This window comes from Epinephelus lanceolatus, chromosome 7, assembly GCF_041903045.1.
Source record: "Epinephelus lanceolatus isolate andai-2023 chromosome 7, ASM4190304v1, whole genome shotgun sequence".
In the NCBI taxonomy this organism is placed as follows: Eukaryota; Metazoa; Chordata; class Actinopteri; order Perciformes; family Serranidae; genus Epinephelus; species Epinephelus lanceolatus.
Window position 1 is genome coordinate 35,579,578 of NC_135740.1, and position 19,875 is coordinate 35,599,452.

The 19,875-nt window shown below is 40.4% G+C and overlaps 1 protein-coding gene across 1 annotated transcript; it reads right to left on the reverse strand.

Moving 5' to 3' along the window:
- Positions 1 to 318: 318 nt before the first annotated feature.
- cxcl14 (chemokine (C-X-C motif) ligand 14) lies at positions 319 to 15,638 on the reverse strand. The gene is made up of 4 exons (XM_033633701.2): positions 15,335 to 15,638; positions 13,301 to 13,406; positions 6,268 to 6,381; positions 319 to 3,466 (listed from the first exon to the last, which is right to left on the reverse strand). Exons 1-4 carry the CDS (start codon positions 15,396 to 15,398, stop codon positions 3,451 to 3,453), a joined length of 300 nt encoding a protein of 99 aa, XP_033489592.1. The 5' UTR covers positions 15,399 to 15,638; the 3' UTR covers positions 319 to 3,450.
- Between the last annotated feature and the right edge of the window lie 4,237 nt (positions 15,639 to 19,875).

The following is a 19,875-nucleotide window of genomic DNA, read 5'->3' on the forward strand; positions in this document are numbered from 1 at the left end:
ATATTTTGAAATTAAATGGCAGCAACCCCCAGATGCTTATTTGGCTACTTTCCCCTTTGTGTCAGGATACTCCCCGCCAAATTCCACACTTATCATATGCCCTAATATTTGCTTTTACATCATTTTGCCAGAGATATGGGCCCCCTGAGACCAAACGTCCCTGAGTTGAGGGTGCTCGTTATCAACTTGTGGCCCATGATTTAGGCTAACAGGAAATGATAATGAAAAAAAGGTAGCAGAAAACATGATGAGGGCTGGACCTGGCTCTCGGCCTATTATTACATGAGTTAATCCAATGAATGAAAGTCAAACATGAGCTGCTCTATAGACACTTTATTGCTGTTTATTGTTTTACACTCAATGGAATGTTTAACTGTGTGTTTGGTGGGCCGGTCCAAACACTCACCCTCCAAAATATCTGTTACCAAACCAAGATTTAAATAGCAAAAACAACTCTAATGCAGTGATACAATATACATGACACTATAAAGTCTTAAGGTGAATTCATCCTCACTAACATATAGGCTATACTGGCTCCATTTACAAAATGCTTCTTTATATATATTTATATATAAGATATAAAACAAGAGTAATGCACATTCTTCAAAAGGTAAAGAAAATGTGGTGTTTCTGTGTATATTCAGATATAGATCTGTGTGTGATCTGTTTGGTGGCATTAAAACAACACCCAACAGTCATTGTTAGCGAGTGTATCCACAGCATACAGAATAATAATTACACGTTTGACAGCATTGTTCAGGAGATCTACTGGAGGAGAGATACGGTCATAAGAGAGAAGAGTATCATCACCCACAGAGGAGTGTAGGAGACAGTGAAATGATCATCAGGGGTACAAATGAAATGGCGTAAGTATATGCTCTATGAGTGTTGTTTAGTGATTGGACAGTAAGTATGATTCATATAGATTTCCCCTTTCAATGTTAAAGAGAAGTCGAACATTTTTAAATCTCACGTACTGGTCCAAAGCTCATTTTCATGAATTAATGACACTGTTCACGGCCCGTTTCAAAGGATAAGTTTGATAATAGTCTGTATTTTCCCTGTTGTGATCCCATGAATCGATCCGACGACACATCACGTCATCTATCTTATTCCTCTGTAGTGCTGTAGCCAAAACAACACAATTACAAACATATCAATAAGCCCACTGGGTGCACTGGGTGATATGGTTCTTTCTTACTATAAACATGGTCACTGTAGTTTGTTTAGAGTCAGTGTCTGCTGCCATAAATACTCAATTGACCACCTAATGTGTATTCATCCACAGCTGAAAATAGTCCTGAACAAACATACCATTTACCAGTGTTGTAGAAACTACAATAAAACTGTAGTTTGCCAAACTACTGCCTACTTCACAGTGAATCATAGATAAAATACATCTTAACTACTCTCATTGATGTGTTTGTCAGCTTTTTAGGCTCCAAACGTTGGTGTTTTGTAGTGACCTAGCGCAGTTTTTCCACTGGAGGTAGTGTAACACAAAGCACTTGTGTTTTGACCAAGACATCAGTGAGTTTCCTGCCGGGATAGTGCCCCCAAAACTGTGTATTTTTAGCCAAAATATGTTTTTTTTCCTCACCATAACCAAGCGGTTTTGTGCCCAAACTTAACCACGTTAACTACAGCACTGTTGAAATGTAAGTTTTGAACATATCCGCCACATAATAATGCACAAGTGTAACATATTTGTGGTGTGCTGAAACATATAATGCTTACATTTTTCTGGCATTTGGGTTGTCCTTACCTAGGTAACTCAAGGATGTGTTTGGAACAGTTTGGAGACCTGGAAAGGGACGACGATGACGACATGCAGCAGGGGGCAGCAGGCTGGAACTGAAGGACACTGCCTTTGTACGTGGGGCGCCCGCCCTATCTACTGAGCTCCTGGGCCTTAAGGGTGTTTTAATAGGAGGACAGGGAGCAGCTGTCGGACAGCTAAACGTCAAGGGAAACTCATAGTATTCATTTGCAGACGTCTTGGTTACAAATCAGAGGTGATTTTGGTCAAATAGCAGGTGATTTTCATAAAGTGACAACTGTGGCCAATGAGCTGTGGCACTGTGCCGTATTGTACGGCAAAAAAATGTCATGAGAATACCTTGAATGTATAGTTTGTAATTAACGAGTAAAACTGCCACCCAACCACTGCAATTTCAAGTTAAACTAGTAACTGAACACGTAGTTAACTACTCCTGAACTCCTGTTTGAGGGAAGTTTATTAAAAAGTTAAAGAGTCATTTTGCTTTTTTTAAAATATATAAATGAAAGGATTTATTCCTGACCTGTTTATAAAAAATGACATCTTAAGTAGGAATGAATGGGCTCAGGGCTCAGTGCCACAGACATTATAGATTTAGCATATTGTCATGGGATGTTCACATTAACAAAAGAAGACAGAGTATCACCAGCCTTATCCTTTAGGGATGCTATCATACGTGGGTCAATACAGTGGTTATATGTGCAGTTTATATGAGATATTATTGCTTCATTACACATTTATTTCAAGAGGTGGAACTAAAAAAATCTTTAAACCAGCAAAAATATAAAACAGATAGTCCTTTGTTGGTGTAAACTGCAGACAGTCTGGCTTTCATAGTGTGGTTAACAATCAGGATGTTTAATGAACTCCGATCCGCAGACTGTTCTGTATGTAGCGATGGCACAAATGAACTATTTTATATTCAATATCTATTGTAACTACACCCTGCCGGTTAGTTAGGTCATATTTTACAAAATGGGTGCTGAAGAGTCGTGTGTTTGACACATATGATGAGCGTGGACACGGTAAACACACACACAGTGGTAGATCTCCTCTATCTGACTGAATAGCGACTTCTGTATTATATGTAACCACACTGACTGCCTCTCCTCTACGAATACAGAGAACCAGGTTCATTCATCGCTACAACCCTTTGAAACATCCAAAATGTTGGCATTGTACGAATGTCCTACCTGTCATAGTGAATACAGAGTGGTGAAAATCTTAACAACTCAAACACCCACACATTATTTATCAAAGGAAGGTTTCTGCCCGTTTCTTCAGAATTACACATTCTTCACTTTGAGAGAAGTCTAAAAGCAAAAGAGAAGTCCCTTTAAGTAACAACTGAACAAACCTACAACTGTTTGAACACAGATGATGGTGTCTCGTCCACTATTTGACGAGCATTAACTACAGTTGTAAAGACTGGAGTGGTGAGTGACTGTAACTAGAGCGATGGCCGACTAAAAGGAGCCCCCCGGCTTCTCATATATATACGAACTAAAGATATCTCTTAATGTGCTCGACAGATCTCAGGCAGGAGAGGGAGGAAGTACAGTTTGATTGCAGAATACATCTTGTAGTTCAAGAAAAAAACAGTCCTGGTGGTATTGTCGTCTTTTTTTGTTTTGTTTCACTTGATCCACGTGTGCCGGGCAGCCGAGGTTTTAGGCTTCATACACCCTGAGGAGGAAACAAGAAGAGAGTTAATTTGTCTGTGATTTCAAACACTTGTTTAATTGTCCCTCAAAAGCCTCTTTCACACATAGTTCCTGATAAATTACTGGAGTAACCTTTCAGGCACTGCTGGTGAGGGTGGGTTCTGTGTGGAGTTTGCATGTTCTCCCCCTGTCAGCGTGGGTTTTTTCCGGGTACTCCGGCTTCCTCCCACAGTCCAAAGACATGCAGGTTAACTGATGACTCTAAATTGTCCGTAGGTGTGAATGTGAGTGTGAATGGTTGTCTGTCTCTATGTGTCAGCCCTGTGATAGTCTGGTGACCTGTCCAGGGTGTACCCTGCCTCTCACCCAATGTCAGCTGGGATAGGCTCCAGCCCTTCCCAAGAGAAAATGAATGAATGAATAAACACTTGCACTACATTCAGGAACGTTTCCATTTTTTTACACATGCCACAGCAATACCGGAATACTGGACGCAAGGGACAGTCCAGCAGATGGCAATAATGCAACACTTGTGGATGCCAACTGCCATAAAATTTAACAGAAGAGGAAGATGATGGTGCAAGGCCAGATGTGCAGGTAGTTGGTGGAAGATCGGTGGAAGATCAGCGGTTCGATCCCCGGCTCCTCAGGTCCACGTGTCAAAGTATCCTTGGGCAAGCTCCTGAACACCAAATTACTCCCGATGGCGATGTGTAAGTGTGTGAAAGCTCCCTTTGCTATGTAGCAGGCAGCACCTTGTACAGTAGCCTTGGACACCTGTGTGTGAATGTGACTTGTAGTGCAAGAAGTACTTTTAGCTTTTTTTTCTAGTCGACTCAAAGCACTTTTTACACTACAAGTCACGTTCACCCATTCACACACACACATTCATACACTGGTGGCCGAGACTACCATAGCACCTGCTACTCATTTTTTTAAGTCATCACAATTTGGGGTTCAGTATCTTGCTCAAGGATGCTTCAGCATGGGGGGGCGCACAGCCGGGGATCGAGCCGCTGATCTTCCAATTGGTGGACGACCTGCTCTACCTCTGAGCCACAGCCACCTACGTGTTCCTTCCTGCAATGTTCTGTTTTCACAAAACAGCTGTACCAGCATTTTCCCTGAACAATTAGGAGAGCCGTTTTCTCATATGAGCTCCGGACAATGTCTGGAGAATCAGGTCTGGACATTGTCTGGAGTTTCTCTTTCATACATGGAAGATCGTCGGTGTCAGAAGCGTTCTCACCTACTGGAAATACTCTAATTTGGATTAGGTGAGGGATGGCGCTTGGAAGAGCGTGCAAGAGGCAGGACATGACACGGATTACCCCGCAGTCACACAACCGGTTCGTAATTGCATCATAAACAACCGAGTCTCTTGCCATTTGTCTGACAATTTTGACTTGCACCCTTACTGAAGAAGTTCCCGTTTTGTAAACAACCCTTTTTCTTCACCCTTGAACGTTTGTTCTCTTCTGGTTTTGCACAAGCCTCATATAATAATATCATCAACACATCTATTCACTCGCTGTCAATTCTCTGGACAATGACCTCCTCTATTCACACATGGGCTCAATCAGACACTTGAAAGATTTTGTACAAAGTGTGTTTAGTGTCTGATCGAACTGATTTGGACATTTGCATTTGGGCTGAGCTCTTGAGGAGGAAAACTGGCGGCGCATATTTCCCTGGATATCGATCCCTGCTCCTGTTCACACATGACCCCATTTTCATGAAATGTTCCTGCACATCTCAGAGATAGACTGCATGTGTGAAAGGGGCTAAAGATTCTCTCTTTTTACGAGCTAGATTTTTCTCTCAGCATCATACGCCTCCTCCACCAGGCGTTTTCCTTTGGTCTCAGTTTCTTGTATTTAATTTATTGGCCTTGAGGGTTACAGATCTAATCACCCCGTAGCCCACAGAGTCCTGGTGGAAATGTTCTTTTGTGCTCAGCAAAATACTGAATCTCTGCCTCCTCCATGGGGCTTTCAGTGTGTGGCTGACCCTGACCTCTGACCTCCCCGTGGTGGAGGGAGGGTGAGAGAAGAAAGTTCAACAAAACAGATCAATGAAGCTTCACAAAGACGCCACTGGACATGGTCGACAACTCTGAGTCAGTGACAGCAGAGGCAGGGTGTGTGGTTGGCAAAGCAGTAAAAGCTACAGAAATCTAACATCAGTTATGAGTCTTACAGTGTTGTGTCTTACTAACTGTGTCTTATGATAAAAGAGTCATCATTTTGGCTGTATGAGGGCGGCAGAATCAAACTGTGAACACAACATTGGTTTAAGTTGGTTTGGTGAACATGTTAGTGATCCAGTTAGAGATCCAGTCTTTGCCCTGAGAGAAATATTTGACGATCAGCTGCTAAATGCTCCACTACAGTATATTCATCAGCTGTGTGAAAAACACACTGTAAAGCTCTGTAGAGCAGAGGGGAACTGCACAATCTGTGATTACTGATTTTTAGCTGCTTTGAATAATAATGACCGTTACCATCTGCAGCCCAATTAGGTTATTTTGCAAACTGCATACTGACTGGAGCTAATTAAAACAGCAATAACAATATTTATGAGAATATTTGTACAACAATGGCCCTCATTCACTCTTTTGTTGTGAGCTTAGGACAAAATGTTCAATATTGTCTTTTAGTATCTTGGACATATCCTTGGAAACAATGCATCTTAACCCCTCGGCCACAAAGACAATCAACCTCAAAAAATTATAGGATGTATGATTAAAAATGCCAGGAATCAAAACTTGAGTTAAAAAAAAATCTACGGTCAGATTTTGGCAGTGAGTTTTAGGATGATCACCTGTGCTTGTCCTTCCAGATGCGGAACCATTTGACCAGATTCTTGGTGCTCTGAAGTTTGGGATGAAGACAATACTCCTGCCCTTTGAACCGAGCCACGTTCTCCATCGTCACACTGAGAGACAGAAAACAAGCAAACAAACAAACAGAGATGTTAGAAAGTAAAAGAATTTAATGTTATTCACAAAGCATATGAATAATAATTCATTGATAATCTTGTGCAGTCCCATGATAGTTAACAAGACAGTTTCTGTTGCTTAATGTCAGCCGTCTTCTTAACACTTCTTTTACAGCTCCAAAAATGATGTGACTATAACACAACAAACAACTGGACAGCTGGCCAACATGTCAAATATTAACTCATAATAAAGTGGGACCCCAGCCTACTTGCTGTTGTAGCATAGGGACATGTATTTTTCCAAAAATTGGACAAATTTTGAATGTACTTGTTTTCAAAGTTTTAACTACAGTTAAAACAGAATGCTCATATTTTAAGCAATATTGAACACATCAAGGAGAAATATGCATTAACCAATGGGTTCCCCACCTGACAGCTTCAATGTATTATGTGGTGGTCTTACAGCTCAGGTAGGCAGTTTAATTTTGGCGTCATTGGGCAAAAATCCCATAATAACCTTGGAGACATCGTGTTGTGTTGGCCTAATTTAGATGGTAGAGCCTACAGTAAGTGAACATGGTGAGTGAGGAAGTTACTGTTGAGCTGCTGACTTTCGGACTCCAGGAATCGCATCTTAACACAAACTGTTCATAATAAATATTCTTTATATTTATAATAAATACACCACAATAATAATAATAATAATTTTTAAAAAACAGCACCAATTAATCAGTCAGTGAGAATGTGTGTTGGGAGGCATAAGCACATACAACGAGGAGCAGCAGCAACTCACTGACCGACACCAGCACACTGTGAGGATGGAAAAAGGGGGCTTGTTGGGGACGGAGCACCTGCTGCAGCGAGTGAACACGCTGTCTATGGTCATTTTGACTTGACCAGTGGACTTCAGTACAAGCTGCTTGGCTGACATGCTTTACTTTTGAAAACCTGCCATCCGTGATTTGACCAGCTGAGTTGCAGCTGGCTTAAGTTGAGTTCACACCGCTGCATCTTTTGTCCGCAACGTTCTAAGACAGTTTTGTCTTGTCATGAATCTTTGGTCTGAACTGGGCTTTAAAGACACATATATCCAGATTTAATTTGAAGGAGCACATTGATTGTAAGGAACAAAGCATATACTGGGAACAAACCTTCTCAAATTTACGTGAGACTTGTTGGTCCCAATAGTACCCATTTTCATTCAGATACTTTGAGGTGAGAGTTCAAGGGACTCCTTTTAATTGGCCATGCCAGCTGTTCCGTTACCAAAGCTTAGTGTAAATGTGGAGCTTTATTTAGCCTCCCTGGCAACAAGTTATGGCAATATAGTTGGTACCAATGGATGCCTTACATTGTCTAGTTTTACAAGAAACTGGCTCAAAAACTGAGCGTGCCATGACCTCTTAAAGACAGTAATGTTGGTCCATTGGGGTGGGGCGTGGTGGGGCAGTCATTGTATCAGGGTGGCCATGCCCATTGTTATATTTCTCAGGAAACATGAAATAGTTTGAATGTCCCTTCCTGTGAATCCTGTTTCCAGGGATAAAACCCTATTATAGAGAGACTTAGAGAAGAAAATAGAGACAAATATTTGACATTTAGACCCCAGTGCAATTATTTGGCTACAAAATAGTTTAATCGGGCTGCACAATATATTCAGAGACACAGACAACCCTGTTATCCTCAACAGTTTGAGAGGAGGTTGAGATCAACTACAGGAGCCAACTTGAAGAAAAAGCTTTTTGTATGAATTTCCAAAGAACTGATTTAAGGATATTCACAACCACCTGGGAGCCAGTCTGAGTCATCTGAATGGAGACGATCAAGTTGTAGCACATTTGACATGTTTTTGCTCCAAATTTAAGCTGCTATTCTAAACCACCCTCAATAACATTTCCGCAGTTAAATGCCCTCATAATTGAAAAGAGCAGCTTGCACAGGGCGGCCAGTTTCTTGGCAATGGACTAATATTATGGAGCTGCCACTGAAAAATGTGACATGTAAGCTCATTGAATCAATTGGTCTGTCTGTAACCCTCTGCTTAAGGCAACGGTAGAGACAGTCTGCCTGCATGTGGCACATTCAGGCCAAAACAAGGGAAATGTGGGAAAAACACCCAGCATGCCATGGGGCCTCTCCATCCAATGACACACTCAAAGGCTCGCCAGCCCATGAATGCTAAACAAGTTGACTGGGAGAGAAAAGACTTGACTCTCAATAAAGACGCTGCATTCAGGAGTTATAAGGATTTAGGTTAAAGAGTTTTGCATCTGTTTTCCTGCTCATTCAGTTGTCACTTTGTTTGGGTGCTCAGAGGAAGCTGTACATGCTTTGTTATGGAAGAACTGGCCTTTGAGAGTGTGTGTTTGTGTTTGATAGAGACGACATGAGAGTGCTTTTGTATGCGTGCATGCCAATGGACTCGTATCTGCAAGGCTGTGACAATAAACACACCCTGAATGTTTATCCGTGGCTGCTCAGTAGAGGTGAAATTTAACCTAATTACTGTGTTAATTTGAGCTTTAGTTCCTCCTCATTATCATTCACCTGGGCGGCTGGAGCGCAGCCGCTGGCTCTAATATGGTTAACGAAATGTTTCAGAAGCACAGGGGGAGAAAAGAAAGGCTGCGAGAAGAAGACTGTAAGAGCATAAGGGTAAAGGAGAAAAGAAAGAAAGAGATTGTGGTGTTCCTTATTTAAATTTTCTACATTTAAAGGGGAAATTTTGTACTTTTAAATGTATTACATTCATTTCACACCAAAGAGTTACTGTGCTGCCATAAAGTGCACAACATAGCTAAAAAGAGCTTTACCTTCACCAGAGACAACAACATGCAGCCTCTACTTGTTAAAGGTCCAGTGTGAAGGATTTAGGGGGATTTATTGGCAGAAATTGAATCCAGTATGGTCAGTACCCCTGGTCCGTTTGAGAGGAAAAGATCACGAACACTGAAGGATCCTAACCATAGGCTGTGTGAATAAAGGACGTAGCTACCAAGACGGTTTGTGGACTGCCGTTTTGAAGCCTGAAGTTTGGCATTTCAGCTGTTGCCATCTTGGTTTGTTGGAGCCAGAACTGACCATATCTGGATGAGAGGTTGGAGCTGTGGAGAAGCGAGGGGTGGATCTGATTCATAGACTGTGTCACCCAAGGCACCCCACCCCTTAAATAGGCATAACTTTGGGTCTTAATAAAACGTAAACACTTGAGTTATATAAATAATTACCCCTGTGCAGTTGTCATGAATGGGGGCATTAGCTATAAAGACGAAAACTGTTCTTGTACCAGGCTGTAAACGTGTTTATTTCTGCTGTAAAGTTGGGCATTTTAACATGGGGGTCCATGGGGACCGACTCTGTTTTAGAGCCTCAAGTGGCCATTCAAGGAACTGCAGTTTTTGGCTGCATTTTCCTGCCTCAGAGGTTGCCACTTGATCTTAACTGAGAGTTCACACTTGGTACATGGGAGAAGTTTCAGCTGGTTACAATCTTCAACCCTCACCGCTGTTAGATTCATTTGACAGCTACGACTTTGCAGATCAGGATGTAACATACACGTGCCAAAAATTATACAGAAGTAGCTCAAATGAGCTCCGCCTCCAAAAGCAACGATAACATTCTTATTACATGTAAATTAATAATATAATAATAATAATAATAATATAATATGACACTGAGTTATTCTGCATAACTTTAATTTGAGTACATTTACTGATAATACTGGTGTACTTTACTCAGGTAAAATCTTAAACATATGACTTTTACATGTAATGAAGTGTTTTTACAGAGTGGTATGACCACTTCTATTTCAGTAAAGGATCTGAATACAACTGCCAGAGGCTTAACACGGGGCAGAAGAAGAGACGCAGCAAGAAAAACAAACAAACAAAAAAATATTGAGTGATAGGAATAAAAAGAGGGGAGAAAAGAAGATCAAGTAGAAAAAAGGACTAAATCGAAAAGAGAAAGAGAAAGAAAATGGAGTGAAAGAAAAGGAATCAGGGGAAAACAGGGACATTTTGTGGCTGGGAGCTTGTCTGTGTGGTTTAGGAGTGGTCGCTCAGAATGCCAAACTGAGCGCCGTAAGCCAGACGGCCACAACAAAGGCCAGAGGGGGTACTCTCTCCCTCATTTCTCTCCTGCTCTCTTTCTTTCTGTGGCTTTCCGGAGCCCGCTGAGGCTCATTTTTCACTGGGCACCAGCGGCTGGTGGCCCCCATCTCATGCTAATAGAGCAGCCTTAAATAACGGCTGTGAGGCAGGTAACACCCACTCACACAGAAACAGACCTGGGAGCTGAAGCAGCTCTAACACATGTCAGTGTCTGAAAACACTGCGTATCTATTGTCCTTAAGAACGTCATATTATTTTAGACACACACTGTAGACACATAAACATGCATCGTCAATATTTGTTGATATATTTTAATTCTTTTATTAGTGTTTTTTGTGACAAGATTCAACCACTATCAGTCACTTTAAGAGTTGGGTAGTAATGGACTACATGTGATCGTGATTACATGATCAGACGACAAAATAGCCCAGATTACATTTAATCAAACATGTAATTAGATTACAGTTAACTTGTCAATGGTTACTTGATTACATTTTTTTTATAACGCCTTTCATATTTGGCTATTTGAAAATTATAAAAAAAAAAAGTGATAACCAATGTTCTGTGCAAAAGCCATTCATTTGCATTAAAAATGTTTTGAGGAGCATTTGTGGAGCTCAATTTTTGTGACTGTGTCAACTTTTTTAGTGCAAGGTGCAATAGTTTTGAGATTTTGCCGAAATTCACAAGTATGCAGATTAAATACCTTTTTTTTTGTAATCCAATGGATTACGGTACTAATTACAAAAATTGCCGTGTAATTTGTTTTCAAGTATTTTGAACGAACCCTTGAAAAGTTGGTTATTTTTGTTACTGATTATAGAGTATCAACTTAAAAACAATACTTCAGCTCCAACTAATGATTTGTTTTCTATTTCAATTGATTTACCTTTATTTTTTGGTTAATTAATTAATAATAAAATGTCCAGAAATTCTGAAAAATGCACATTACAAGTTCCCAGAGCAGATATCTTCAAATTGCCTATTGTATGCGGCATAAAAAAAATACAAAAATATTTATTTAAAATGCTATAAAACTGAGAAAAGTAGAGCAGTTCAAACAAACAAAGTGTAAAGCTTTTTCGCTTGATATCCAACTTTTCATAAATTATAAATCCATGAATAAATTTGTTTCAGAAACATTTTCTATCCATTAACTAACTGAATTATAGATTAATCATTTCAGCACTGACAATACTGAAATGTATGGGATCCATATGATCCTTATGTACACAATCTTACATACTGGTAAAGGAAATTATTTTCATGTTTAATTTGAGTAAAACCACAGGTGTTTTGTTAATTGTAGAATAAATAATACTTCAATTTAATTACATTTCACCAGTGTTAAGTCAAAACATCTCATTGCCAGTTTTAAAGATCATTCATATTTCTATCTCTTAGGAGGACACTGAATTGATTTACATTTATTTGATCTAAACCCTATAATCCACTATCTGCCTAACTCTAATGTTGAGCTTGAAATGAGTCTAAATACTAAAATCTAATTGTGCAGATTTGGATGTTTGTACCTAAAAGACACAGGTTGATGCCAGATTTCACATCCACATCATCTGTCTTTCTCTGCTGTTACCCACACTAGACTCTCTATGTGATATTGTAATATTCCAGCAGGTGGCAGCAGAGTTTGTGCCTGGAACACATAACAGACTCCAGGGAGGCTGACATAACATCCCCATCTGTTGTCCCCTCATGTAGCTTTGACATGAAACTTCAAATGAATTCCACACAGAAATCACAGCTCACATTTCCAGCTACGTATGAGATTCCATCCCCAGGAGTTGACCCGAGATCACAGTCAAAAAAAATATACGACATACATAATGTACGTTAAAGTTTATTTATTTAAAGTGGTCTTTTTATCCGAGCACCGCGGGATACCGTGAGTGTGTTTGGATTCTCTCTCGAGGAGGAAGAGGAGGCCTCGTTATCATGCTGCCTTCCATGATGGCTCAAATTGAACATAACATCTGTCTGTCTCCTGGAGTTGTGACTTTATGGGTCAAAGGTCAGACAGCAGAAAGGGAAGAGGTGGATGGATCATACAGACAGTCTGTATTTAAAAAAGCGAGCTAAAACTGTAAGTGACACTGCAGTTTGGGATGCAAAAATCCGGCAGAAAAATACAGGGGATGATATTTTTGTCTTTTTTATTTTTAGATAATGTAATGATGCATGTGCACAGGGTGCACACTTGGCACACAGCCTACGATACTTTAAATATGAATAGAATAATCTTAACTGTACAATACTTTACCATTAAATGTCTGGAAATTAAGATGAACCCTTGATTGTCATGAACAAAGTGCTTGAAAGTTCTGGAAAGTGATGTCTCTTTATCTTTCCCCACCTTTCCAAAGAATAAATCATTTCATGCTCCTGACTGCGGGGTGCCATTAAATCATCAGTTAATCATCACACACTGTAAATCAGCCAAAGTGCTTTAAGCACCAAACGAGTTGACGGGATGTTTTGATAACGCCTGTACGGCTGCCAAATATTTTTATGGTCAGGGCACAGTCACAGTTGTATAATCTGTGTGTCAGGCAGGTACAAACACTGTGAATATTATGATGTGTAGTGCATGCCAGCTCAGAGAGGAAGAAGGGACGAAAAGGTGGAGGAGAAAAAGCAAGAGGAGAGGCAGAGATGAGTAGGAAAAGGTCAAGGGATCAAGGAAATGAAGCATACAAAGGTTAAAAAGGATAAAGAGGTAGGAGACAGAAAAAGTGGAAAGAAATAAGTAAAACAAACAGAGATGGAGAAATCAAAGTCTCACTCACAATATCATCTTCTCTTGGCAGAACGGGTGTTTGGGTTTGATCTCCAGCTTCTGTACATCCTTGTATCTGATCTTTGGTCCTTTTCTGGTGCACCTGCACTTGTAGGCTGTCGAGAAACAAACACACACATATCATAATGCTCACTTTCATCAACAGTAAAATAATGAACTTGTAATGCTGGGGATAAAAAAAATAATGGAAACTGATGATGTTGTGCGACAGATTATTACAGTTTGTCTCAGTCAAACGTCCGCAGACGCTGAAGTGATAGAGAAGTTAATTCTTTGTGATCTGACAGCAGATTGGCTCTCCATCATTCAGCTAATCTTTAAATCACACAGTGACACGGGGGGATTACAGGAGCTCATATTCAAGTCGGGCTGAAACATCACATGCTGCACAAACACTGCTTCTATCAGACTCCTGAATTCATGTACTTATACAGCACAGTGCACGTAAATGTTTTAAACAAAGATTAAGTCACATATAATCATCTTCAATATATAAATTAATGAATTAGAATTTCAGGATAAACAGTTTCCTCCTAGTTGCATGCTATTAACCTGCAGAAATAAACTTTTGGGTTAGGAAAAATGACTCAGATGATTTATGAATCCACACTGACTGTGAGGTAACATGTGGCTTCAACATGAAACCTACTTTTCATGCTGCTTTTCTATCAAACTAACTTCACTGTGCACAGACGCATGCAGCCATACTTCTTGAGCATCTTTACATTTATCTAATTTCAGTCCAACATCTACATGAGGTCCAGCTCTCTACTTGCTGTGACTTTACGCTGCAGGATAAAGGCAGAGGAAATGAGTTTTGCTGGGTTGTAATATTTGTGATGGGAGGTGATGACCTGGATAGTCCAAGGTTTCTTTCATCCATCACCTGCTCTCTGTCCTCACCGCCGGCCACTAAATCTGTCACGAGGCGCACAGAGGAGCAAGCACTCGGCAGAGACACACGGGACAACACTGACATTAATTGTAGCAGTGTATACTGTGTAATGGGGGTTTGGATGGAGGTAAATGGCTTCAGGGATAACCTGTCCTTCTTAAAGACATGGATCTGTTTACTCATGTGTATCCTGCAATCTAGGTGATGACAAATAAAACATTTTATCTAAGAATTTAAGAAATTTAAATGATTTTAAAAATTTAATAGAAGTTAATGGTTTGAAAGTTATTGATTTTTGGCCCAGACTATGATGCTATGTGAGTATATTTACATAATACATGCTTTACAAAGAGCTGACAAAGACTAATAAAATAACTGGCAAATACAGATATGTATGTTTTTTTATCCAAAAAGTTGTCATTTGCAGATACAAGTCTAACCATTTAAACTACATCTAAGATTTGCAGATTTCTTTCTGCTGTTTTCCACATTAAATCTCTTATTTACAAAAAAACAATTGCATTTCTGTCCATCATCCCCAGATTCCTCCATCCAAGCTGCACCATGGAAATTGGCTTTGAATTATTTTGTTACATATGGTGAGCCTCACTTGCCCTGCCAAACAGAGAGAGTCCCAGAGTGGTGTTCAGGGTGGTAAAATGCCTGTGAATGCCAATTTAAGGGTCATTGCAGATTGACAGTTATATTCATCCTCCAGCTCTAGTTTATATACGTTTTCACGTTGTAATGCATGCTCAGATGTGATCTAACTATAGAGAGAAAGAATTAAATGCATGCAGCAGGTGGCATATTGGTCAACATAAAGTTATTTGTGAGCATGCAAACACACCACTTTCCCTAAGCTGCTGTTTTCACAACCTGTGCAGGAGATGTGGGGACATTTGCAATCAACTTCACTCATGTTTCAAACAAACTTTGTATGGGGAGGACTGATTTTGCACTTGATTCCCTTCATGCACACATAACTGAGCAAATGAGGCGTCAAAAATCATACATGTCCCCACCTATAAGTCACTAACATCACCATAGGTTCAATGCAAAACACTACACTTTCATAGATTACAAACTGAAACTAAAAACTAACAAATAAAAAGCTTTAAAGTTTACCTTCTGCGCTCAGGACGTATAAGGCCACCACTAACAAAAGTAGCACCGCTGTGCACCGATGCATGTCTTCACAAGTTTAAAAAATGTCCCAAAAATCCGAGTCTTCGAAAACACACGCAAAAAAAATCAACAACAGTCTTCGTGGTGTGAATAAAATCCACTTGCAGTGCCTGTTTGAATCGCAGAGCTGAGGGAGCTGCTGAGTCCCAGCGGAGCGCTGATTGTGCAACTCCGTGTGTGCGTCCTGAGCTTGGATGAACCTCCAGCCACTCGTTTAGGTCTCTCTCTTTCTCTCCTGCTGGCTGTGTGGAGGCAGGCAGCAGCTCGTTTTAAAAGCAGCCCGCTGTCCCCCTCTCATTAATATGCACGGCCAGACAGCGAATCAAACACTTGTGGCCTGCGAGGGAGAAGTGCAGAACATGGAAAGGGAGGGAGGAGAGGAAAAATAAAAACACGGTTTGTCCACTAAAGCGAAGGTGGAGTGACGACTGATGTTGGACGGTTTATGTCACATTCCCACTGTAACCGCTCAGCTTTTGTCCTCATTATACAGGGCCTATCTGAAAGAAAATGTTAAAGTAGACTTACGTCACAATGAAAAGATTGGCACCAGCTGCGCAGCTAAGTGAAAAGCGTTTCAACGTTACAACGTAATTTAACGAATATTTCCATGTGATTCAGACACTTAATTTGTACAGTTCATGTGTCAGTTTCATGGCAGTGACTGAAGGAGGTCTTCAAATATGTCTTCAATAGTCATGGTTTCTGCTCATCAGCAATTGCAGTTGCCATGACCACAGAAGAGCTTCTGATTGGCTCATCATCAAGGTTCAGCTCCACTGGGTTCCAGAGAGTTGTGAAATGTATCTGACCTTTTAGCCCCATTTCCACCAAGCAGTGGTTCAGTTCAGTTTGCTGTGAAGAATTGTGGATGGTACCAATGGAGCCGTTCTGTATCATCCCCATTTTTGGTTCCCCCTCTGTTGGGGTACCTAGCACACAGATCTGGTACTAAAAGGTGCAGCTGTGAACACTGCAGTCTGTTGATTGGTCAGTAGAGGACGGTCACTCTGCTCAGGGCTGAGCTGTGGCTGGTTTTGAGGCTCATGTAACCACTGTTCATACTGTGGAGAGTTTTATTAGTAGACTGTGACTATAAAATGACAGGATGTTTTGCTGCCTCTAACAGCAGCTGGAGTCTGAGAAAAATAAGTTAAATCACTGGGCCGACTGCCGGCAACTTTTAAGGTGGAACGTTAACTTGTAATGTTACTTATTGTATGAGTTGGTGACATGAATCCATCAACACACCTTAAATTTCACTGTGACAACTTTGACCATTTCTTTAGTTTTTATATGACATACACTTTTAGTAATGAGTGGCTCTTCAAGCGTTTATATATATTAATTTTGACCAGGTTATGTTAACTGCAGATATCCCAATCCTCACTAGGAGGGCTACAGCAACACTAAACCCCTGAGCTTGCCTGAGAAGGACTAAATGCATCAATCCGCTATTTCTAAATATCCCATGGAGAGAGACTCTCACTGCAGCCTGTTCTATTTTGTTCTGAAAATGTTGGTGTGCAGCCTCGTTCTGTGGACAATAAACAAGGTGCAGACTGATAAAGAAGGAAATACAGTGAGTGCTGGACGGAGCAGTGAGTGACAACAACCCCGCCCACATTTAAGAGCATTGTTTGCAGTGGAAACACTAGGGTCTAGCTACCATGGCTAGGGTTGCTCTTAGTTCCAAAGGTACCATACCAAAAGTGTTTGGTGAAAACTGGACTTTTGATACTTTTTGCAAAATATGGTGTCAGTTTCATCATGACATTCTGTTAGAGTACATGTACCTTCAGGAGTTAATGCTACCTGCCCATTAATACTTCTCATCACGAGTGTATAAGACAAGAAATCATAGCTATTGTGAAAATACACACATAATTTCATCATAGTTTATATTTCCTTACACACAAAGTGGGGACTACTCACATATTTGATCTATTTAAACATGAATCTGGCTTCCTAAAACATGTATCCAACCTCCTTTTCGTGGCCAACCGCTTCAGGACGGTGTCACTATCCATTGTCTTTGTTTAATATTTTATGTTAACTTAATTAAATACAGTAAAGTCTAATTCAGTATCAGTTTTATTTTGTGGATCTGAATAAATGCTGCCATTGTAGCTGGGGACGCCATCAGGCTGAACCATTGGCCTGTAAGAGATAGCCCTGAGAAGAAGGTCTGACCCCACCCACCTGGGATGCTCTGACCACAGGATTAAACAGGATTCATCACCGTCCTGCATCATGAGGGATTTGTATCAGTGTGTGTTTGTGTGTGTTCATTCTGTCCTCTCTCTTTGTGTGTGTGTGTGTGTGTGTGTGTGTGTGTTCACCTCCCCGCCCTCAACACTGATGCAATCAGCTGCTGTCATCACTCAGACCAGCGGCCATGAAATGTCTGTCCGCACCATGCACCTTTGTGTGAGTGTGTTTGTGTGTATACAGTATGTTCATACCTGTGTATCCATATTTGTGTGTTTACATGAGTATGAGCGTGTACATCTGTAAAATGGTGCCTGATGGAGAAATGTGAAGTCTGGGTCACATAAAGAAATCTAAACCTTTCCAGTCCTTCCTTTGGTCCTCTGGTTATACAGTGAACGGCAGTAGGACATGACGCCAGCTACCATTCACAGCAACTGTGACAGATTACGATGTGTGTGACCCCTGCAGGACACTGGCACTGTGAGAATCCATCTCCAGCCATTTTGATCTCAGGATAAAAGACATCGGTGAGCTGTCTGTTCCAGTCTTCAGCCGAGGTGACTGATAATCAGTCGGACGTCTGTTGTCTTCATCCATTAGATCACTTCAGCCTCACTGGATACCACAGGAGAGAAAGACACTGAAGTTAAATAAATACAGAGGATTTCAGCCAAAAGGAATCTGTCTTGAAATGATGATGAAAATGACATCATTTGTCATTTTTAATAAGTCAAAGATGGTGCTGGTTTCGAGAAAGGTTTATTTTATGATCACTTGCGGACACTGTGAACATCTCAACAGTTGCATTTAGTTATATGTTTATACATAAAAGGACGTAAAAGGATAGTTGTATCAGCATTTCTTACAGATGCTACCAGGAGGGTGGAGACAGTTTCTCTAACAAATAATCAGTTATGACATTTGGAAAGCCCTGGAGCCGCTTTTCCAACCTTTTTTTCTGTCTGATGTTCTCTTACAGGTCTATCAAATGAAGTCGAGTACCTCTTCATCCACACAACGCATTTATGTTCATTTGACATTAGATATTTAAATGTAGCGTGTGTAGGATTTGGGGGGATATATTGGTGGAAATGAAATATAATGTTCATAAATATGTTTTTATTAGTGAATAATCAACTAAAAATAAGAAGTGTTGTGTTTTTCTTACCTTAAATGAGCCATTGATATCTACATGGAGCAGATCGTCTTTCATGGAGTGTGCCATTTTATTTCAACAGTAGCCCAGAATGGAAAAAGGCAAGATGCCTGCCAGGCTGACGACCACTGTTTGAGACCAACAAACAACAAAACCGGTTGTTTTTCAGCGAGTCATCCCTGCGTCTTCCAGTGGCTTTTTAGCCACCAAATGTGGTGTTTTTTTAGGCGAACCGTCGCTGTGTTTTACTGGGGACTGTGTCACAAAAAGCAATTGTTTTTTGCCAAAACATCGCTGCATTTCCTGCTGGGATTGTGCCACCAAAACCAGGTATTTTAAGCCAAAATATGATCTTTTCCTGACCATAGCCAATTTCTTTTGCCTAAACCTAAGCACACATTAATCACCACAATATTAAAATGTAAAGTTTCAACATACCTGCTACATAATAACTTACAAATATAATGTATCTGTAATGTGCAGACACGTAAAATGTCAACATTTTTTCTGGCAATTGGGTTGTGTGTTGAGGAGTTACACATGATTCAAATTGATGGTAAACGATAAGCATCAACCTATTTTAGCTCCTCTTTACATGTACCCGTTGTAACAGCTGAAGTACACCTAGTTGAGAATCACTGCCTTCAGGCTTTACTTGAAATAACCTCATCAGATGATGCAACACTCACTTATGACCCCCACAAAAGGCTGGTGAGCCAGCTCGTTCTCATTCCGAAGTTGTCGAATACCGTCGCTTTGTCATTGATTTCGGCGTCAATCACCTGACGCCAAAAGCCACCTTTTGAGTTGGTATGATTCGTGGCCAGACATAACCTTTGGTGTTGTTGTAATACGCTGCTGGTCAGCCGTACAGCACCTGTCACAGATGTAACCAATTCATTAAAGCAAAAGGATCTATCTAACAGATTTAAACAATCCCAAAGATCCACTGTATCAATTTGTTTCCTGAAAAACAGAGAAGATTCAAAACTGTTTTAATTTAGTGCTAAAATAAAATAACAGAAAACCTAACAAATCAAATCATTTTGTCAGCCTGAGGCATCACTATGACTTTCAGAAAAGATCAATGTCATTTGTCAATAAACACGTT

Bases quoted from the DNA above. Each gene is read 5' to 3' on its own strand.
- cxcl14 (XM_033633701.2), bottom strand. From the start codon at position 15,398: ATGCATCGGTGCACAGCGGTGCTACTTTTGTTAGTGGTGGCCTTATAC. The intron at 13,407-15,334 runs GTAAACTTTAAA...GTTTCTCGACAG, and splicing joins ATACGTCCTGAGCGCAGAAG to CCTACAAGTGCAGGTGCACC. The intron at 6,382-13,300 runs GTGAGTGAGACT...TCTGTCTCTCAG, and splicing joins TGCCAAGAGAAGATGATATT to TGTGACGATGGAGAACGTGG.